The sequence below is a fragment of the Lissotriton vulgaris genome, chromosome 8 (assembly GCF_964263255.1).
Source record: "Lissotriton vulgaris chromosome 8, aLisVul1.2, whole genome shotgun sequence".
NCBI lineage: Eukaryota > Metazoa > Chordata > Amphibia > Caudata > Salamandridae > Lissotriton > Lissotriton vulgaris.
In genome coordinates, this window is record NC_141696.1 from 195621646 (window position 1) to 195644855 (window position 23210).

The 23210-nt window shown below is 44.3% G+C and overlaps 1 protein-coding gene across 7 annotated transcripts in view; it reads right to left on the reverse strand.

The window, feature by feature from the left end:
* The window catches only part of PICALM (phosphatidylinositol binding clathrin assembly protein), a 495196-nt gene that overhangs the window by 284594 nt on the left and 187392 nt on the right, over positions 1–23210 (reverse strand). For all 7 annotated transcript variants that reach the window (XM_086933969.1, XM_086933970.1, XM_086933967.1 and 4 more), the window contains exon 4: positions 3366–3468. In XM_086933969.1, coding sequence (XP_086790095.1) covers positions 3366–3468 — 103 coding nt within the window. The remainder of the gene's footprint in view (positions 1–3365; positions 3469–23210) is intronic.

Sequence of the window (23210 nt, forward strand, 5' to 3'; positions counted from 1 at the left end):
CACTTCGATGACCCCACTAGTACGGCCTGCACTAACTTATTGGACGATCTAACAGCTCTGAACATATCTCTACTTAACTCGGGGCCCACTCACAAGGCAGGGCATCTGTTAGATCCCATCTTTTCAAACATTCCTGAACTGAAGTGGACAAACACATCTCCAATTTGCTGGTCAGACCACCATCTTATCTATTTCAGCCTTAAATTACCCACACCTAAAGCTAACAACGCCTGGCCTGTCTCCGTCTTCAGAAACTGGTAACAGCTTGATATTGGTTACCTCAACAGAACTCTTGCCAATAATTCTCCAGCCCCAGCCTCTGACATAGAAAGCATTGCTCTAGTCACACATTCATGGCTGGAAAGTGCCGTCAACAGCTGCCTCCCGCTATCCAGAGTTAAAAATAATACCCACGGCCCCCCAGCCCCCTGGTTTACTGAGCCTTTGAAAAAGGAAAAGTCCAAATGCAAAGCCCTTGAAAGAAAGTGGCGAAAAGACTACGTCCACGAAAACAAAGTAAAATACCACAAAGCCAGAAACGAATACCACTCAGCCTGCACAAAAGCCCGAGCACTTTATGTGGCGAACACCATAAACTCGGCGCATAATAAGGCGAAAACGCTTTTCAATACAGTCAAAGACCTCGCAGGGGAAAAAACGACTGCATCGGCCCAGCCGCTAAATAAAAAACAATGCCAAGTCCTCGCTTCCTTCTTTTGTGAGAAAATTGAAACAATCATCTCAGGTATAAAAAGCAACCTCTCTACTCATAACCCTGAAGATGACACCCCTGCTAGTTTGAGTGTCATTAATACCCTTGAACACTGGCCTGCCATCACCCTGGAATCACTCAATACCATCCTTAGAACCGTCAAATCAGGCTCCCCTTGTGATCCAAAACCTGCCTCTGTTCTTAAGCAAATTGACATTCCTTCTCTGACTATTATCGCTGAGACTTTAAATTCCTCACTTCAGCTCTCCGCAGTTCCCTCACTCTGGAAACATGCCATGGTCAGCCCACTCCTAAAAAAAACGACAGCTAACCCTGAACTTTTAGCAAATTATCGGCCCATCTCTCTTCTCCCAATTGTTTCAAAACTACTGGAACGACACATTCACACTACCCTCACTCTTTTCACTGAAGAGAACTCTCTCCTTCACTCATCACAGTCCGGCTTCAGAGCGGGTTTCTCTTCGGAAACAGCCTTACTAGGAGTTACCGAAAACATCAGAAAACTCCTAGACGACGGCCAGACAGTCGCACTCATTTTGTTAGATTTGAGTGCGGCCTTCGATACCATCTCCCATTCCAAACTTCTGGCCACCCTAGAGAGAATCGGTATTCGTGGTGATGCACTTAAATGGATTGAGTCTTTTCTGTCACACAGAACTTTCCAAATCACATCCTCTATAGCTTGCTCAGAGTCAGTAAATGCCCCTCATGGAGTACCACAGGGCTCTATCTTGAGCCCTCTGTTCTTTAATCTATACCTCAGACCCCTGGCTGACCTAGCTGATAAATCAGGACTAACTCTGATGACATACGCCGATGACTCTCAAATCATCTTCTCCTTATCAGAGTCAAGCCCAATGGCCCCATCTTGTCTCAAACAAGGTCTCCAAAATATCTTCAGCTGGATGTCAACTAACCAGCTGAAGTTAAATGGAGACAAGACCGAGGTCCTTCTCCTGGGAAAAAAACAAAGACCTTTGGAATCCATCCCACTGGCCTCCCGAACTCGGCTCCATCCCCACTCCGGCCACACACGTGAGAAATCTTGGTGTTATCATTGATAACAACCTCTCAATAAAACAACAGGCAAACAAAGTGGTAGGCCTCTGTTTCACTATCATGAAATGGTTGAGAAAGATCCTATGGATGCTGCCCCTTGCTACCCAGGAAGACCGTAGTCAATGCACTCATAACATCTCGGCTTGACTACTGCAACATCCTTTACCTGGGCTCCAACCAAGCCGTCACCAAACGCCTGCAACTTGCCCAGAATGCGGCTGCAAGACTGCTTTGCAACATCCCTAAAAAATCTAGTGTGTCTAAACATCTGATTGACCTTCATTGGCTCAGGGTGGAAAACCGCATCAGGTTCAAAGCCCTGAGCTACATGTTTAAGATCAAATCTGGCACCGCACCAAAGTATTTACAATCTCTTGCAACCCCCTACTTTCCAGCTAGAGAACTGCGCTCCCAGACCTCGGCATTATTTTTCAATCCCGAGATTCAAACTAGCGAGAATGGGAGGGAAATCATTCTCTGTACTAGGGCCCACTCTTTGGAACAAGCTCCCGCTTCACATCCGTAAGGAAGACAGCTATGCCAGATTTAGAAAGAACCTGAAGACCTGGCTCTACCAGAAATAAACTAACCTTTCATTTATCAATTTCCTCCTACTTTTGTCCGTTTTGTCATCGGCGCCGGGAAACCCTTCTTGGGTAGCTGTGCGCCATACAAATATAAAAAATAAATAAAATAAATAAATAAACACGCTTAAAACAAAAAAAAGGAAACGTAGGTACCCAAATGGTAGGATTTGCGCATGTACATTCACCTGGCATTTATTTTTAGTATGTACAAATACATGGGTGAAAAACTGGTCCCATAGGTATGAACGTGTGTTCCAGGGAAGATATGCCATGAAAGGTTAGTGAAGTCACATGATTGGTGAGGTATGGACAATCTTTAAATGCCCGTTCCCACTGTGGATACAGCTGGAAAATAACTTCTATCAAGAACGTAAGTAAACTCATACTTAAAGGATGGAATTGGAAAGGGACACCTTCAAAGTTAGTGGAAGCCTGGCTGAAGGATTTCTCAACGGGAAAATACTCTACCCGTGGAGAAACTAAAGTTAGCAGGAGCAAATATATGTGTGCTGAACATTAGCAAATGTGCTGCGCCTTCATGTACATTTTAGGTGTGAAATGTTTATGACAGAATATACTTCTAGAATTGTTGGCCACGTTACCTGTAAACTTAATACAAATGTTGGTGTATATCTACAGGAGCTTACTTGTGATTATTTAGTGAATCATGGACTTCATGCTGCATAATCAGTACTTCCATATTCACCATGGTCCAAAATTCTTAAATTATTTAGGAACAACTTTGTATTAAATGACATTTCTCCTACACTAATGTGCTTTAAGTACTTACAAGGCTCCAAACTCGTCAAAATACTTCGGCATTTTTACAGATTGTTGATCTTGAATAGTGATACAAATTTACGAGGAATAGTTAGTTATCTGCAGTCGAGTACAAATCTTTCAAAGCTAGAAAACTATAATTGTATAAAAGTGTATAAAAAAACAATAAAAAATAAATAAAGCAAAAAATAAATGTACGTTTTTACCCTCGTTTCACTTTGGTAAAGTCAAAAGCAACTTGTCGATAAGAAACGGCTTTCTCATTCAGATATCTGCTGTTTCTTCTAATAAATGTGGACATGTCGTACCCTGGGGAAAAACATAAATAAACCATTACTGTTATAATAAATAACTGTCAATGAAATATAAACTCATTTCGTTGTATCACATGTTAGTTAATTTTGTATTAACATGTTTCAATTGCACTGTATTAGTAATAAATAAGAGTTGCACAGTGTAAAAAAGTTACAGTCCGACTATTTTAGAAGTGCTGAGATACACAACTCGAATTGCACGTTTAGCTGGCTGAAACGAAGACTGGAATGCATGGGACCTGAAATATACATCAGGTTTGCGCAGAGCGTTACAGCAACCACATTTAATTAGACTAACACACTGACAAAGTCAAACAATGAAGTGAATATTTTTAAATAAAGCAAGTAGTATATCAGATTTTGCCGTATCATATTGTGGTCAATAACATGTTAACACCGCCAAACTCAGTTGCCATTTTGGCGATCCTAGACTGATGGCAGACAACAAGCCCTAGCAAAAGGTTTAGCATCAGACCAGGCATTGAAGGTGTAGATTATGGGTTGCACTTTGAAAATTAAATTAAGTGTAAATCTAGATAGCTGGTGGACCATCGCTGAAATCTACTTTCTACATCCGATGGCCACGCTGAAAAAGTACTTTTTATTTAAAATGTATTAAATGATAGCATCAGACATGTAGTCGCCCCTCCCTCCTTCAGCAACAGTCCTGCAAGTATAATTTTTCGTCTGTTCCGCATACAAAAAAAGGTCACATGGGCGCAATTTATTTTCAGAAATATGGTTATGGTTATTTTCATTATTTGCAAATAACGCAACTTGTAGCTAGTTTGTTGGGAGGTTGGCCTTCTTTCTGAGTGGAACGTTATCAAGTCTAAGGCCATGCTCTGCTGACTTTCCTTCTCTACACTAAAGAACAGTTCGTCCCAGGTCTTAGAGTGTAATTGTGGTTTGCAATGAGGGAAAAGGATGCTGAGGAGCAGCGGATACAGGGAAAGATTGAAATGCTGCGGCCTTTGAAATAACAGTTCAGAAAGAAAGGAAAATTTCATATCAGACATCCGCCTCGTACCTTCAAGATGAAGCCCATCTTCCGAACCATTGGGTTTATGAGCCAAAATTGGAATATAAATGAATAACTTTGAACTCTGCGGTATCTTAAAATGGCCTGTCTAAAAGAATGAGACTCAAGAGAGCTCCGAGCATAACAATGGGAAACACTGTAGAGATAGGAAGCTAGAGGGAACAATCTCTTTCCAGTCATTATCAAGCAACTCAATCACAATGAATTTGCGGTTGTTTCAGGAGGCGTTAACAAATATATACAACTAGCAGCCCGTCCCAACGTTGCCCGGGTATGAATTGCTGCCGGCCAGTAGTATATTGTTTTGTAGGATTTAGTTTTGATAGCATTTCTTATCTGTGACAGGCCTGTGAAACGCTCCGATTCACAGTGCACTGCTGATGCACTTAAGGAGTGCGCGTTCAGTAGTGTATGAACTCGAGTTTCCCTACTTTATTTTTCCTTGCAATACTATATAGCGCGAACTCGACAACATGGCATGAGCACAATTTACAGTACAGAAGAACACATTCATTTGTGGTAGGCACGGGGAGAAAAAGTGATTTGCCTGGAATCACAGGATGTTGAGCTGATGCAGAGATTCGAACGTAGCTCCCCAGCTCTAAAGTTCGCAATTCTCGAACTTGTGGCGGGAGGTGTGTCTAAAAGTGTATGTCGGTGCTGGCCATCAATGAGAGAGACCTGTGCATTTTTCAAATGGGTGGTGAAAAAATGAGTATGTTGCTGGAGATGTGGGCCGCCGTGCCACCAATGTACTTTCCGGGGGAGGGTAAACACCCATTATTTCGCAACTTTCTTACCGCATACCATCACTCCGCATACTTTCATTACGAAAGTACCATGGCTCCGCAATGCCATTATAACGCATGGCATTACATTTTATATGCTTTTAAACGAAATTCGTTGTAAATGCATGAATGGTAAAAGCATGTTTTTTTTAATGTTTGGATAAGGTAAGTATGGGTATAGGGGTATATGTTTTGGGGTACTGAGGTATATGTTTTGAGGTGTTTGGGTATTTCAAGGGTTCAGATATAGTTTTGGGTTATGGGGTACAGGGGTAGTTTTAGGGTTTAGGGATTGGAATGGGTTTTGGGGTACAGGGGTATTTTTAGGGTTCAGGGCTAGGTTTGGGGGTATAGGGATATTTTTAAGGTTCAGGGGTAGGTTTGGGTTTTGGGGTACAGGGGTATTTTAAGGGTTCAGGATTAGGTTTGGGTTTTGGGGTACATGGGTATTTTTAGGGTTCAGGGCTAGGTTTGGGTTTTGGGGTACAGGGATATTTTAGGGTTCAGGGGTAGGTTTGGGTTTTGGGGTACAGGGTTATTTTTAGGGTTCAGAGCTAGGTTTGGGTTTTGGGGTACAGGAGTATTTTTAGGGTTACAGAGGTGGGTTTGGGTTTTGGGGTACAGGAGTATTTTCAGGGTTCAGGGCTAGGTTTGGGGTACAGGGGTATTTTAGGGTTCAGGGTTAGGTTTGGGTTTGGGGTACAGTGGTATTTTTAGGGTTCAGGGCTAGGTTTGGGTTTTGTGGTACAGGGGTATTTTTAGGGTTCAGGGGTAGGTTTGGGATTTGAGGTACAGGGGTATTTATAGGGTTCAGGGCTAGGTTTGGATTTTGGGGTACAGGGTTTATTTATAGGGTTAAGATGGGTTAGTGTTTAAGGGTGTTGGGGTATTTTAAGGAGTAAGGGTGGGTTAGGATTATGGGGTGCAGGGGTATATAAAGGGAGCAGGGTGTGATTAGCACCCAATATGAGACATGGCATGAAGGGTGGAACGTACCACACACCCCCAGCGTTTGTCACACCCCCCAGCACACGCCCACAGCACAACGCAGACACGCCCACAAGGGACTACTTTGCTGGCACGGTTCTTTTACCTTTTAAGTGTATATGGTGGGCGTCTGCATAGCCTATGTCCTTCTGCTGCAACTGCCCTTTCCAACGCTGTATTGGGTATTGTGATTGGTGCTGTAGTTCCTGAGATTACCCGCCACAAAGGTTTGGGCACTGTCTTTATTATATTAGTATGGATAACATCTCAAGACCAGAGGTTGGATTGCAGAAGCGCGGTCGCGTGTTGCGTGAGGTTAATCTTGCTCCACACCCATGTACCTCAGAAAGTAGGTGTTTAGGGACTACATTATTGTGTGTAAGAGTTCACTCTAAAAAGCTCACCCTGCTGCACTGAATGCTGTGAAAAGGGATTGCCTCAGATTTCTGAAGCAGCTCAATGCTTGGACAGTGACCTACCTGCCGAGCAGCAATCACATAAGTAACTGCAAGACCAGACAAAATACATTAGTAGTCAAGCACCTCAAATGTGAACATTCTATACATCAATGCCGACCAAATTTCAAACTAAATAGAACAGAAATCTCTACGTTTTCCTCTTCTTAACCTTCAGCCGGGAAGGTTTTTTGAAAATTAATGGCAAAGGGCTAAAAATGAGAAGGGCAAATGTGGAGCTGGGATGCGGCGGAAGCGTTGGAGGATTTTTGTCACTACCCTATCCACATCAACCACTATTTACTAATCGGAAATGTTAACTCGAATGACGAGCCCATATGTCATTATTACTCAGTTAGCATTATCAAAGGTCCTCCAATGAATCTTTGGTAGAGCTAAAAGGAACTGAACAATGAAAGACGGAAAGCTATTTCTCCACGAGGACCTACAATGAAGAAATATGCTAAACTTTAGTCATTATAAACAAGTCCAAATAACTTAGAGAACTCAGAATTAAATCCATATCACTATTCTTTTCTTTTAGGCTTTTCTTGTTATTTCATATTATGAATGGTCAACCACAAATACAAATTAGAATGTCATTATTTGGTTCATAAAACTACAGATTAGATTCACAATATTCATAATAGCTCATTTATGAAGACATCAGAACATCAGTTATAGAGGAGTGAGAGAGAGAAAAACATCCATAAATACTGTTCACTTACGTAACGCAAATGCTAATGCACAGCGTGCAATTAGTCTGAAAAGCTAACCCCATGGTCATTAGGGAATATCAAGAGCAGCATCACCAGCCGGTGATGCGCAAAGTCTCTTAGGATTAGCAGGTTTTGCCAGCCAGAGAATCCGGAATCAGTACTGCATGCAGTATTCCACGAATGCAGACCAGGTCGCCATTCTTGTGAACAAGTCGAGGAACACTTTCCCACAGGAATCGTAGGCTCCTTCCTTTCTTCTGTTAATGTGTTGCATTCTCCCTCTTCAGCAAGCCTATCTATTGGTTATTCATGATGGTGTAACAGTCTACTGACAGTGACTTTACTACTATTTTCTAAACACTCTTTGTCTACATATTGTATAACTTCCAAGAGAGTTAGAGGAAAGAACCTGGTTACAAATGTATTTAAAATCTAGAAACAGTTACATTCATGTCATCTACATCCATCGCCTAGAGAGGATAGAACTGTAACGATTTAGGCAAAACATCTGTACTCTAAGGAAGCATTTGTAATATCTGAAGGACAGGAGCACGGAAAAGCACATCCTCTAACGATTCTAAGGCCTACATTATTTAGCAAAACAGAGAACAATTTGTAAAGGCCTACATTATACTTCCACGAAGAATAAAGCATTTTCTCCATCGTTTATTTTCTGCAGTTTGGAAGACAGAATAACATCCAGTTAGCATTATTCTTATTATTTTGACTAAGAAAATCAAACTGTCGTGCCTTATGCACATTACACACGTTGTACATTCTATTATGTATTCGTAATTCCACACACATTATAAAAAGCATGCATTAGAGTGGATTACATCGAGCAGATTTTATTTACAAAAACCGTGCTCCTTCAGCTGCATGACAGCATGTGCTATTACTTCTGAAAATGGTACCTGGAGATGAGAAACAACAAGAATTAAGTGACACTAATGAAGGAAGCAGTCATAAGAAGATAAAATCATCCTGAGGGAGCGGAGACGAACTGCGCTGAGGATTCTTGGTCAAAACCTGGATCAAATCCTTCCTCCCTCGTGCTGTGGTGTCACCACTACATGCACATACAGAGAAAGAGCACTACAGAGTGTAAACGGTGCTGTGAACTCCTGTAGACATTTGTTTGCACGAGTGGTACTTCGAGGGCGAAGAACCGAGATTGAAGCTGCGCCTCCTTGCCACAGATAGCGGTGGCAAGCGTAGCTGGTAGTGGCAACATGAACTAAGCCTTCTCCTGCCAGTGCAGATCAGCCAGTGGAGCCAGCAATGAGGTGCCAGAAAAGGTGCAACCGTGCCTGAGGAGATACTCCAAGGGAAATCAGGGCTCCAGAGTTATCAACTTGAGGTTGACAGAGGTGGGAGGCAGCACGAGGAAGGAGAAAGGTGGTCTGGACCTGTGAAATTGGAACATCTCCTGCTCCACTGTAGTGGTTGTGGGCACACTGTATAAGCCTGATCCATCCTCCAGCTCAGTGGAGCAGGCGTGTCCCTAGATGATGGAAGACCTGAGGGCCTGACTACTTACCCTTCACCAGTATCTGGTTTTGAGCTGTGCTTACTATGGCAGTTGTTGCCGTGGTCTGCCATCACAACTACGTCATGCGTCAAGAGGAAGAAAAAAAGCAATGAGGACTTTTTAATCCGTGTGATACAGCACAGGGCTAAAGCTGGTGAATATCCACTTCTAAAGTCGAGATGAGGAGAAGAGATTTTCTTCAAGGGAGTGTGCTTTACCAAAGTGGATGTAAGAACTGCATGCTGACTGCGGTGCCAAGATCGAGAATGTCTTCTCAACAGAGATGGAAAATATTGATGAAGTCTAATGCAGAGAAGTTTAAGGAGCAATCCCAAATGCAGACAGATTCAAGACTCTGTATCTCAGAACAGCATGTGGACGACCTTGATTTGTCTCCAAAGTGAGTGAGAGGGCAGTAACCTATGGTAGCCACTAGTTTCTCTTAGTCCCATATGTGAGAACTGCAAAGATTAACGAAAGATTTCATTATCACAATACAGTAGCCAAAGGAACCGAACATAAAGGCATCTCTCACCCATCGGGCACACTATGTAATGTAATGTAATGTAAAATTTTATTTATATCGCGCAGCAATCGCTCCAATAGAGCATCTAGGCGCTACCTCCGGCAAATTACCAGATGACAAAGTGACTCAGAGTTGGACCAAATACAAAGGCAAGCATCAAACTAGAGTTCTGGCCATGCTATCTTGCAGTTTAAATATCCAAGTTTTTAATTCTTTACGGAACTCTGTTTCTTTAACTAGAGTTCTCAGGGCAGGAGGCAGAGTATTCCAAGCCTTTGCACCCAGTACTGCCAGGGACTTTCCTCCACGGGTTTTTAAACGAAACCTAGGAACCACCAGAGTATTGGAATTTGATGATCGTAGGCTTCTGGTTGGGCAGTATCTCTTGAATTTTTTCTGTAGATATAGTGGTCCTGTTTTGTGCATTGCTCGAAATGTTATAATCAAAACCTTGAACAGGATCCTTTTTACAATAGGAAGCCAATTAAGAGCTTTTAATGCCCCTGAGGCTGACGATCTTTTTGGCCATTTTAGCACCAATCTGGCAGCAGCGCTTTGCACTAGCTGAAGCCTGTAAGTTACTTCTTTATTTGTGCCAGCATACAAACTGTTGCAATAATCTAAGCGCGACGTTACCAACGCTACTGCAACAGTTTTCCTCGTCTCCAAAGGGAGTATATCAAAGAATTTCCTCAGGCTTTTGATTAAGCCAAAGCACATTCCTGCCACTTTTATTGCCTGCTGCTTGAAGGCAAGATTGTAATCAAACGTGACCCCCAGGTTCCTAGCAACTATGGTTGTATGAGGCGGTATTTCTGCCCTTTCTGGCCACCATTGCCTGGGAATAAAGTCATTATTTGGGCCTAGCGGAATGATCTCGGTTTTTCCTGTATTACATTTTAGGTGATTCTTCCGCATCCAATCGAAGGTGGCAGTCAAACATTCCTTGAATGTTTCTTCCCATGACTGGTTGTCCCTATCCGTAACCAGTATTAACTGCGTATCATCGGCATATGCTACTACCTCTATGCCAAAGGATGATATTAGTTTAATCAGAGGCGCAGTATAGACATTGAATAATGTCGGGCTAAGGCTGGACCCCTGGGGTACTCCCATCTTCTGATGTTTTTCCGTGGAGGTAAATTCCCCCAGGGTTACCACCTGTCTCCTGTCCCTTAGGTAGTTTTCCAACCACTCTAGAACCGTCCCCTTCACGCCCGATGTTTTTAGCCGATCTAATAGGATGGCATGGGAGACCGTGTCGAAAGCCGCCGACAGGTCTAATAAAATCAGGACGGCCTTCTTTCCTTGGTCTAGGGCAGTACGAATGGTATCTGTCGTGTACAGTAGAGCCGATTCTGTTGAATGCTGGGCTCTAAACCCCGCCTGATTGGGATGCCATATCTCGTTGACTTCTAAGAACATGGTCAGCTGTTTGTTAACCAGTGATTCAGCGATCACTGATGGTGTCTCATGACTGTTTGTTTCACTAAAGTCAAAGATTCCAAGGAATAATGTGAAAGAGAAGTTGTGGATCAGTGACTAGAGATGCCAACCTGAGAAACCAGGTTTGAACTACGGCCTCGGCACTTGGCTCAACATCACGTGAGTCTCTGTAAATCACTTAATTTCTGTGTGTGCAATATATTTGTGTAATACCCACTTGCTGTACACAATCTGGTAAATAGTCTACCAACCTTCTATGGAATGTACAGTGCTCCCTACCTATCTAGGTTGGTTCACACTACATAAGCACCGGAGCAGAAACAAACTGTTGTATTTTGGGATGCATACCTTCTGAGTCGGTGGAGGAAGGCTGAGCCCAATTTCTACTACTGGCGAGTGAGGTGGAGTTTCAACTACGGTAAGGTCCTGTTACTTCTGTCATGCTCTCTTCACTCAAATGGGTGCTGGGTTCCTGACAGTGTTCTATAGCTGTGTGCTTGGTTTACTGGTTTTATTAACCCCTTCCATGCTCATGACGAGCTCATCTCGTCATGAGGCAAAGTTGATCTGCACTCATGACGAGCTGAGCTCGTCATGACCACACCCGTTTCCAGTGACCTTCAGCACAGGAGGGGAGATCTCAAAGCAGCGATGGTGTTAATGTAAACAATGCTAAGGTTTTTCTACAGTGAATTATCTCTGCCTGGGAGATGTTGGCAGATTATTGCTGAATAGTCCACCCTAATACCTTCGTGTAGAAAAACCAGTTGAGATCAATGACGCAGACTGTGAATTGAAAATTCATTGCAGAATAAGTGTAAACCTGTTAAAAAAAACCAAAAGACTTAGGTTCTTATCAGCAGTGGTCCATAAAATAGCACGGGGATCACAATTAGTTTTGATGACTTTATCATACCCAATAATTACAGGGTGTAAAAGTTTGACCCCTGCAATTAAATTTCAGCAGGTAAAACATGCTGAAAGTTACCATAGAAAAAATGCCAGGTAATTTCTGGAACGTGCAGATTTTCAAGTCAAGTCAAAAGAACTTTATTTCGGCTATAAAAGCCATAAAAGCACAAACATATTACATGTGATAAAATAAAATGATGTTGACAGGAGAACACTACATCATTGATAAATATTCAAAGCATCACAATTTGATAGAGTTTTTACATAGTAAGTTCAGAGTTTGATATTAATTAGCACTGCCGATCTTTCCTACCCCACAAGGTTTAACATACATATAGATCCAGGTCACATTCATGGAAATTATAAAACTCATAAAAAAACTGATTCTTAAAAAAAAAAAAATTGTAGTAAAACATTTAAAATATATATTTTTTGCCAAAACGAAACTGTTTGGGACAATTCTCTAAAACACAATATAAAAGCATAAGAACATTTACATTTATTAGCGAGAGAGCAGCATCTGGTTACTATCCAGCTCTTTCCCTTGAGGATACCTCTGCCTATACACCACATTGCATATAGATATTTCGAAGTAACAACTACAAATAATGGGAGTGTTTCATATTTATGTAGCCTAAAGACCTCAGCATAGTTTATAAGCCCCAAATTCCTACAGAGTTGGATAACCCACCTCGATCTGGGCCTATCATAGGCAGGGCAAAACAACATTACATGGAGTTCTGTTTCCTCGGAATCAGAGTAGCCAGGGCAATCAGCTTTTTTAGCACCCTTCCATTTATTCGTAAATGCACGGAGCGGGAGCGTACCGTGCCTAAATTGCATTTACAATTTTTTTTGCTATAAACGGTTGGATGCTATCTAGGGTCAACTCTAGTTTGTACTGCCGCTTAACATCAAGAAACCTTGAGGGCAGAGAACAGGAATTCATACTCTGGGTCAACAGGGCAAGTTTGTGATCTTTAAAAACAGCAAGTAAAGACTTTTTAGGAATACTTGGGCATGCCTCTTCCGGGGTGGACCACATATTTCCCCACCCCAGCGAGGAGCATAGATGCCTAAAATAAGATAGCCAGGGTAAGGTGGCTGCTCCGAATATGGACATAAGATCCCTCAGCTCCTCCCTATAGGTAGCTAACTCTGGCGTACTCCATATGCGACGCCAGAAAAGGAGGGGGCGAGAGGCAATTAGGTCGGCAATAGGGGCAATGCCCAGGTCCATCCTCAATGGGATTAAGGGCGTGCTTCTCGGCAGACCAAGCAATTGCCTAATAAAAGTATTCTCTATGACCCATAGAGAATTCAATGAACAGTGCCCCCAACATTCTGCTCCATATAAAGAGGCTCCCCTCGCTTGGGGTTTGGAAATCTCTGCAGGGGGGCGATCACTTTTTGTGTAAAAGTTTTTGGGACTTTCAGGATACCACCCATTGATTGTGTTAGTTTAAATGTGGCCTTCTTAATTTAAGTCCCCCAGTCACCTTATCATTAAGAGTGCTACCTAAGTAATCAAAAGTGGACACTCCCTCTAGGCACATACCATCCAATTGGGGGTGCGGGCAATTGATGGTTTTGGCATGGAAGACCATATATTTAGTTTTCTGAACGTTTATCTCAAGATTCCTATTCCTGCAAAATGCACTAAACTCGTCCAATACACACTGCAAACCCATTGAAGATTTAGACAGGAGCAGCGTGTCATCGGCGAACATTAAGGTCGGTATTTTACAATTTGCTAACCTTGGAGAATCTATATCCATCGCTGCCAAGAGGATTTAGATTAGGCCATTTAGAAAGAGGGAAAAAAGGGTCGGGGCTAACACACAGCTATGTCTCACTCCTTTCTCCACAGGGTAGGGAGCAGTCAATTCTCAATTTTTTCCATATCTTACCCTCGCATTAGTGCCTTTATGCAGGCGCTTCATTAATTGGAAAAGATAGACCGGAGCTCCCATGTCAAGGAGAAGACCCCATAACTGGTCGCGCTGGACCATGTTGAAAGCGGACTTCAGGTCCACAAAGGCTGGATAAAGGCTCTCCCCCCTCTAAAATAACTGTTTTCCAGTGGATTAATTGCAATCTAAAAATCTAATCAATGGTCGAGATCGTGGACCTAAATCCTGTTTGTAGAGGGGTTAAAATATTCATCTCTTCCATCCAAGATTGCAATCGCCCCAGCAGAACACGTACAAATATCTTTTGCGAAACATCAATCAGGCTTATTGGCCGATAATTTCCCGGATTGAGGGGGGAACCTTTTTTAAAAATTGGAATAATTTCCGCACCAGCCCATGGGAGAAGTGTGGCTCACCGGTTAGAGGAGGCAGACCCTGATGCAGAGGTCAGACCCGGGACCAGGGTTCAATTCCCGACGCGGCAGGGTCTTGAGCTCATAATGTCCATGGACTCGATAATTCTCGCCTCGGTGCCTACTTGAATCGTGGGTTCACACTCTGCAACTCTGGGCAATAGTTTGCTTAATCTCCACTATGGCCCCACCGCAATAGGATGCTTGGTCTTCACCTTGGGGATGCCCAGGAGGGGTAATCTAGCAGAGAAAGACCAGGACGGGTTCCCAAAGCAAGCGCCTTAGGATCTTACGGTGATAAGGCGCTATATAAGAGCGTATGATTTATTTATTTATTTTTATTTAAGTTGAAGGAAGTGCCATACCCTGTACAATAGCAATGAATAGGATCTGTAGCTAAGGAGCCCATACTAGCTGGTCGCTTCTGAACAGGTCACCGGGATTCTATTCAATCCCGGTGCCTTGTTGGGAAGTAATTTTCTCAGCGTCAAGGTAACTTCCATCGTTGTACAAGGTGGCAGATCGGTATTTACGGGGATTTGATCTATATCTAATTACCAATGGCTGCTACTTCATCCATAGGCCTGAAATATAGACCTTTAAAATATACTCTCCAAGCTTCTTCTGCCAGATTTGGTTCTATAGCCGAGTTGCATTCGGAATGACCAATTTTAACCAGATTCCAAAAGCTTCTCATTCTCTGGTGTCCAAAGCTATCTTAATTGCTTCCCATTTTTCAATCTCCCGAGCAGCTTTAGCTTCAGCTAGGGTATTTTTATAGTGAGACCTGGCCAATCTGATACATACGGGGTCCTTATTTTTGACCCCGAGCACCAGTGCATGTTTTGCATCCCGACAGGCTTTGTTAAACCAGGGGGGTTCGGATTTTAAAGCAGGTTTACGATGGATTCCATATTTTTAAAAAAACTCTTCAAGCTTTGAAACCATTTCTTGATGGTTCTTATTTATCAACAACAATATTTCGTGGCCTTGGTAGTTTTGTGACACACAAAAAGCAGTTTCAAGATAAGGAATAGATTGTGTGTACAAAGAGGCCATTTTTTCATTAGATGCTACAAGGGTCCCCCAACATACTTTTCTACCCCCGTTTGTTGCAGTTAAGCTTGGGAGAGGTTGTGTTGTCAAACCCTCACCACCCCTAATTTGAGGGTATACTGTCATAAGTACCAATGGGTTGTGGTCACTTTCACATCAAGGCTGAACCACAAAATCCTTTATTCTAGACCAATTCTCAACATCTACCAGAATGTAATCAATTGTAGAGGCCTGCCCCGGTTTATTAAAAATGGAATTTCCCGGGGTGTCTGAAGGGAATCGACTGTTGCAGGCCCACTTGAAGAACAAGGGGAGTCCACTCTCTTGTTGGATAAACATTGCAATCCGGTATAGACCACACGGAGTCTTGTTCGCTAGTGATAGTTGAGCTTATGTCATTAAGGGGTTCAAAATGACAATTAAAATCTCCCCCTACAATTTTATGGACAGACTCTGGTAATGTGCAAAGGAAGGAGGCCATGGAATCTAGCGTGTAAGAAGTTTGCCCCTTCCTCACTGGACCAGAGTATGCATTAATAATGGCTAACTTAAATGCACCATCAAAAGAGAGTAGAATACACAAGATATCCAAAGAATCAGTATCTAATACCTTAATTGTGCAGCCCAAGTGGGTGGCAAACCAGATACTCAGGCCCCCAAGGGTCTACTTCTCTGCTCCTGCAAAGCTGGGGTAAAATAGGCCACAAATCCTGTCCTATATAGTGGTACAGTGGACCACGTCTCTTGAAAAAGACATAACTCATGGGTATCAATATATTCACCCCAATCGGGGAGGTCTAGCTTAGAAGTAAGACCGGCTATGTTCCAGGATAGGATCTTTATGTTATACGGATCTATTATTTTCCCGATCTGTGGATGCATGGGTTCCAAATCCTGGTGTAGCACTTGGCGAGGTACCCCCTCCCTGACCAATATATTTCCCGGGGGCTCCCCTGGTGTTCTTGGTGGAGCACCCAAATTTCCAGTAGCGACTACAACCTCAAGTTTATCCCTTGGAGGGTGGACCGCTATCTCAGATCTATCATAAACTTGAAGCACAGCTGGCTGGATAGCTCTACCTTCTATTGATTCAACTGGAAGATCCAGTCAATTGACTAGGTCCAGACTACTATATCTGTTGCTGACTTGGATGTTAAAGAGCGGGGATAGTTCTGCCCCATACCCATATTTAATAATTTTATAGAACAATGGTTCGGAGTAGGCCTTATGTGGTCCTTAAAGGAAAACAGGGTAACAGCGAGTATTTAATAAATCGCTAGGGAGCATTGGTAGTAGGAAAAATGAGTTATTTATTTTTACTCTTTTCTTATATCAAAACACAAAATATTAAAAAATATATATACACTGTATTTCAGGTGCTCAGGTGAGTAGTACGGTGCAGGACGTGACATAAGTGAGAAAAGTGAACGAACTGTCACACACAACAAGGATAAACACACACAACAATTATCTACAATGATACACGTGAAATTCCTTGGGTAGGTCGACGGCGTTTCGATCTATATTATTTTAGATCTTCATCAGGACAGTTGAGCCTCCTGAAACTTGCCAAGGGAAAGGGCAAGGGTGGTCACTTGTGCAGAGCAGCTGGGCGCATGTCGCAGCTTTTCAAGGAATATTAAATTAAGTTAGATTCCAAGCTCTACTTGGGGATTCTGGTGGTAGCTGTTTCTTCCAGTGCGTGGAAATTATGAAAATTGGGTTTTAATACATAATCAAAATCGCTGCCAAGGCGCGTTCGTCGCTATGGTAGGAAAAATTGTCTGAAAGTAATTAATCGGGGTTTTTTTGACACAGCGCATTCGTCGCTTTTGTAGAAGCCTGAAAATTAATTTTATCAGGACGGTGCAGCAGGCGGGGGGTCAGAGTACCTCTTCCTAGCAGCTCACCATACCCATATTTGGCAGATTCTCGGTCTGGGCTCTCATTTTCCATTTTTTATATAGACCTCCCATTCTTTTTATCAAACAATTAGGAGGATAAAAATAACCCTGGGGATTTGTCTGATTGTCACTAGTCTCCCTAGAATGGCTCAATTCAGAGTATATTGTACCACCCTAGGGTCTCTAAAATTAATCAGGATACAATCCCCCGGGATATCTTTTCGCCTCTGTCCCAGCCAACTCACCCTCCTTGCAAATAGGATTTCACACTGTATTAGAGGTGGGTGTGGTCTATATTTGTTTAACCAATAAATTACTTTATTTGTTAATTCAAGATAGGACTCTTCCTGTTGCTAACTCTGGTACTCCAGATAGGACTACAGTGTAAGGAGTCGAAGCCGGGGGTAGATCAATACATGGCAAGCCTGGTTTAGTTGGGCTTCTATCCGGTTGTCTGTTATCTCCGTGATCCCTTCTATAATTACTTGGAGAGTTTTGTCTCACTTGCGGTCCTAAAGTTGTTACCGAGGTCAAGGGGGCATAGCCAATGCCCCCCTCCATAGGTGCCCCTTGTTGTGACACTCCTGCTACAATTTTTTGATTACAGGAGATAGGCCCCGTAGATTTTCAGAAGCTACTAAAGCAGAGGAAGCAAATGTGGTTGGCATGTTACTTTGGCTAATAGAAACCTGGTCAATGGATGTAAAGTTATCCTGAATACTGGAAATGCTATCTATTTTACTCCCCCAAGTATCAACCAGAGAAGTGAGCTTCTCAATGTGTCTCTTAACAACTTCGAGCTCAGTCTGTACTAGGGCTTCAAAGTGCGTTTTAAGTTCTTTAGCCAAATTTAGGGCCCATATTGGCAGCTCTACCACTGCTACACTATTTTCACCAGTGATATGACCCTCTGTCTGCATCCTTTTTGCTGTACCCATAGAGGATTGCACTTGTTTTCCCTCCTTTTGGACTTTTTTCTTACTCTGGCCTCCTTTTTTGGTTACCCCCCACTCCCCCCTTCTCCTCCCCCTCCCGACCCCCCATGTCAGATTTATTTTGGTTTCCATGAATCGATTTTTCAAGTGTGGCCTTATGTCAGGAGTGGTCGAAAGATTTACTCTTTGGGGGAATCAGAAGTTCCTATTTCCAGAGTCATTGGAGAGCTTAGAATCAAGGGCGTCAAAGAAAGCTGTCTTTCGGTGCGTTCTATTTCATTAGAGACAGCTCCACTTGCCTGCATAAGCATCTTATCAATTGCAGTCGGTTTTAAAGTAGGCGTGTGCACGGAGGCTTTCTGGGAAGTATTAGGCCTTGAAGGTGGAGAGGTACTGTCCCACATGCTATACTGTAGCTAGATTTTCTCAATGGGAGAGTAGGACAGAAGCAACTAATCAAATAAATCACGTAAAATCGCTCCCTACATGGCTTTGAGTACTATAGTGTTGCCTTCTCTAATTCCGACCTCCCTCCAAGGCATAAGCTTCAATTTGCAACAACACTGTTCCTATAAGAAAGCAGTGGAGATGTAAACTCACAAAATGGATTTCTCAGGGGGGTGGCCCAGCCCAGCCTCAATCAGTCACGGACTGGCTTAAATGCGCCCAGGCTTCGCCCGTCATGTCCCGCGCACGTCCCACGCTGCAGGGAGAGAGGCTGAGCTTTATGCACTGTGGTGGACCGGTGCCTCCCCCTTGTCAGGGGGTTCTGTAGCAGCTATGTCTGGCCGTAGTGCACCCTGGGTGATGCAGTTCCCAAGGTCAGTCACGAAGGTTGGGGCAGTGAGCAAACAGGAGCGGCAAGCACCTCCATGTGCAGCGTTATCAAGTGTAAGCACCCACGGTCAGAATCCTCAGAGGTGGCAGCACGTGGACTGAAGGTTAGTTGAAGGGACCCAACTCTGTGGGGAGAGAAGCTGCGCTTTATGTGCTGTGGTGGACCGGTGCCTCCCCCTCGTCTGCGGGTCCTGTAGCAGCTGTGTCTGGCCGTAGTGCACCCTGGGTGATGCAGTTCCCAAGGTCAGTCACGACGGTTGGGGCAGCGAGCAAACAGGAGCAGCAAGCACCTCCAGGTGCAGCGTTATCAAGTGTCAGCACCCGCGGTCAACATTCCCAGAGGCGGCAGCACAAGGAATGAAGGTTAGTTAAAAGGGACCTTTTGCATCAATTATTGTATTTACCGTATTTTCCGGCGTATAAGACGACCCGGCGTAAAAGACGACCCCCCACTTTGCTTGATCAAATTTAGGTTTTGTGCTATACTCGCCGTATAAGACTACCCCCACTTCCAGCACAGTCCAACGCTCTACTTGTACCTTGTACGCTTTTATAACCTGCACACTTATCACTTTTTTCTCTTGTAATGTACCGATTGCTACCTCATGTATTTTGGTTGCTCGCTATTGTCACTTTTGAACCATGTAACTTAGGCGGGAAATGTTTCTTCCACCTTGCTTGTATGCTGGGAATATTGCAAGCCTACCGTAATCTCTCCACCCGCTAGTCCTCCGAGTACGCTCAGCTTACCGCAGTGAAGCAGCTCCAGTGCCCGGCAGCGTCCTCCGACTCCGTGGATGCTATCGCGGATCCTCAGCGTTGTCCACCGATGCAAGAGCCGGCGGGAATCCTCCGGCATTATGGCTGCCAATTTCTGCGGGAGGCCTCGGGGGTACCCACCAGGCAGTAGGGGCGAAGTAGGAGCGAAGTTGCGGCTTGAAAGCCAATTGTGCGCGGGAGCCCCCAGGATGCAATGCTCTTCGACTCTTCTACTCTGTGGCTGGCGGGCGGATTAGAGCCACCCTCCCCCACCTCCGGCTGGGCCGGAAGCGCGGGAACCTTCAGGAGTAGTCCGCGCTGTTAAAACAAACCATGAAAACAGACGGTCTAATTTTGTATCCGGCGTATAAGACGACCCCCGACTTTCCAGAAAATTTTAAGGGGTTAAAAAGTCGTCTTATACGCCGGAAAATACGGTATTTATTTAAAAAATTTATAAAGCGCAACATTTACCCGTGGGTGTCTTGGCGCTGTGACTCTGCTAAAGATCTCTGATTAAGCATTATTTCCATTCGGAAGTGATACCCTAGACTATTATTGGTCAATCAAGAGCATTGACACCTGCTGAGACCAGATATCCTTGGTTAGAGAACTGGTATTGAACTTGTTATTTTTGAAGAATGTCATTATGGTGCCTCTGAGGGCGCGTGCGGGAAATGTTGCCTCGCTGCGAACTCATCGTGTTTTAAGAAATGCAGTCATTCAAAGCACAAGCATGCATGTAGATTTTGCTAGGGTAAGTACCATAATAAATATGTTATTCCCCATTATCGGGGAAGAACTTGTAGTAGGTGCGAGTTATCCCACTTGATAAATAACGAGCCCCAGGGTATCAGTATTTATCAGCCTATGATACAGGTGTGCTTTTGATCAACCAATGCCATAAACACAGATCAAAGTCTGTGATGTATGTTGAAAAATTATATCTTTATCTTCTCCAGACATGAAGTTGAATTTGTCAACATAGTATTATGAGAGATGTACTACATGCTTCTGCCTCTCACCTATATGTGAATGATTTAGCTAGCGAAGTGAGAAGATGCATTTACTTTATTAAGCATATAGGTAGATGTTGGGATACTAACCCGTGTATGGGGTTACATGCTTAGAATCAGAGAAGTAGGACACTTTCTTTAATGTGGTACTAACTCCTACACAGTGGCGGTTCTTCCATGGGGGCATTTGGGCGCCGCCCCCCCCCTGCTTTCTCGCCGTGCGAGAAGAAGGCAGAAACAAATGGTAGTTATTTATTTATAACTACCATTTGTTTCTGCCTGCCCTTCTTGCACGGCGAGAAAGCAGTCAGCAGAACTTCCTGGTTACTCGAGCCTCAGGGCAGGGGGGAGTGGGGAGTATAATGTAATGTAATGTAAAAAGAATTTGTAGAGCGCGGCATTCACCGGACGGTTTCTTGGCGCTGTTCACTAATTCAGGGGGAGGCAGAGGAGAGAGAAAGAGGGACCTTATGTATAAACACCGCGGAAGAGGTGGGTTTTTAGGAGAGACCTAAAGTGAGGGTGGGAAGGGGAGAGTCTGAGATCCAACGGAAGAGAGTTCCAGAGTGAGGGGGCCAGGAAGGAGAATCTAAGGCCTCCGTGCTTTTTGCGCCTAAACCTAGGCGTCTGGAGGAGAGCGTGGTGGGAAGATAGGAGGTGTCTGGAGGGGGCGTACGGGTGCAGGAGAGACGAAATGAAAGAGGGGCCGATGCCGGCCAGGGATTTATGGGTTAGGCAGCCAAGTTTAAACTTACAGCGCTCCGACACAGGGAGCCAGTGAAGGGCTTTGAGGAGGGGACGGACGTGATGATGTTTTGGTTGACGATAGATCAGGCGGGCAGCCTGATTCTGTATTAGCTGAAGTCTCTTTATTTGATATTGCGGAATGCCTGCGTACAAGGCGTTGGCATAGTCAATCCGAGAGATGACTAATGCCAACAACGCCAGGGTGAGAGCTTCAGTGGTCAGGAAGTGAGCTATTTTTCGAATTTTTCTGAGCTGGTGGAAACAGGAGGATACTGTGGCACTGACCTGATGATTCATGGAAAGATCATGTGAGATGTAGACCCCCAGGCTTTTTACTTCATCAGCGGGACTAGGGGGGGGGGGTTGGGGGGGCCAAGGGAAAGGGGCCAGAAAGCAGAGTTCCAGGGATTGGCTGGGCCTCCGACAAGAAGGAGCTCCGTCTTGTCGGGGTTAAGCTTGAGATGGTGAGCGCCCATCCAGTCGCTGATATGACAGAGGGTAGACTGGAAGTCCTGGGCCGCTTCCTGCGAGTCAAGATTGAAAATGAGCTGAATGTCATCTGCATAGTTAGATGCAGTGGCATTCCTTCCCCGGAGGGAGCGGATCAGGGGGGTAAGGTATAAATTAAAAAGGAGAGGGGACAAAGACGAGCCCTGTGGCACTCCGCAGGTGAGTTTCATCCTATCCACCGAGAATTGGGAGAGTCGAACAGATTGGTGGCGGTTCGTCAGGAAGGAACGGACCCAGTCAAGGGCCGTCCCTCCGATACCAGCCTCCTTGACACGGTCGACCAAGATGGAGTGGTCGACCGTGTCAAAGGCTGCCGACAAATCCAAGAGGATTAAGGCTTGGCTGATGTTAGAGTCTGCGCCTCTACGGAGTTCCTCCATTACAGAGAGAATGACCGCCTCAGTTGAATGGGCGGGTCTAAACCCAGCCTGTTGAGGGTCCAAAAAGTTGGAGTCCTCAATAAAAGAACTGAGGATGCTGGTGACCTATGACTCAAGTACTTTGCTTAGGTAGGGAAGAAGGGAGATGGGACGGAAGTTGCCCATGATCGTAGGGTCGGCGTTGGGTTTCTTCAGAATAGGTACTACCTCCGCGTTCTTAAACTGACTGGGAACCTCACCAAGCAGAAGGGAGTTGTTCAGGAGGGCCAGTGGGAGGGTGGGGCAAGCTGAAAAGGCAGCCCAGAGAATCGCGGGGGGCAGCAGTCTGTGGGGGAACCAGAGGAGACTTTGTTAAGCAAGGCGATGAAAACTTCTTCTGATATGGAGGGTAGCTGAGTCAGAAGATGAGGGTTAATAGAGGGTGCAGCCTCAGTGAGGGGTATGGCCGGGGGTGTGGAGGAAATGCTATTTTTGATTTTGGTAATTTTTTCTATAAAAAAACAGTTGAGGGAGTCACAGAGTGCTTGAGACGGAAGAGGTTTGATGGTCACCCTGTCCGGATGTGAGAGCTCATCCACGATTGCATAAATATCTTTAGATTTTTGCGCAGAATTGAGGATTTTTGTGGAAAAGTAGGCGGTTTTAGTGGCTGATATTGCTTGTTTGTATTCTCCCAGTAGTTTTAGAAAGTATGGTTTCTCTAAGGGATCATAGCTTCTGCGCCAGCGGCGCTCGGCCTGGCGGAGACCAAGTTTTAAAGAATTTGAGGCTGTCGGAGAACCAACGATGTGCGTCGTGGGGGCGCTTAGTTCTAATTAGCTTAAGGGGGGCAACCTTGTCACTGGCGTGTTCTAGCCATTC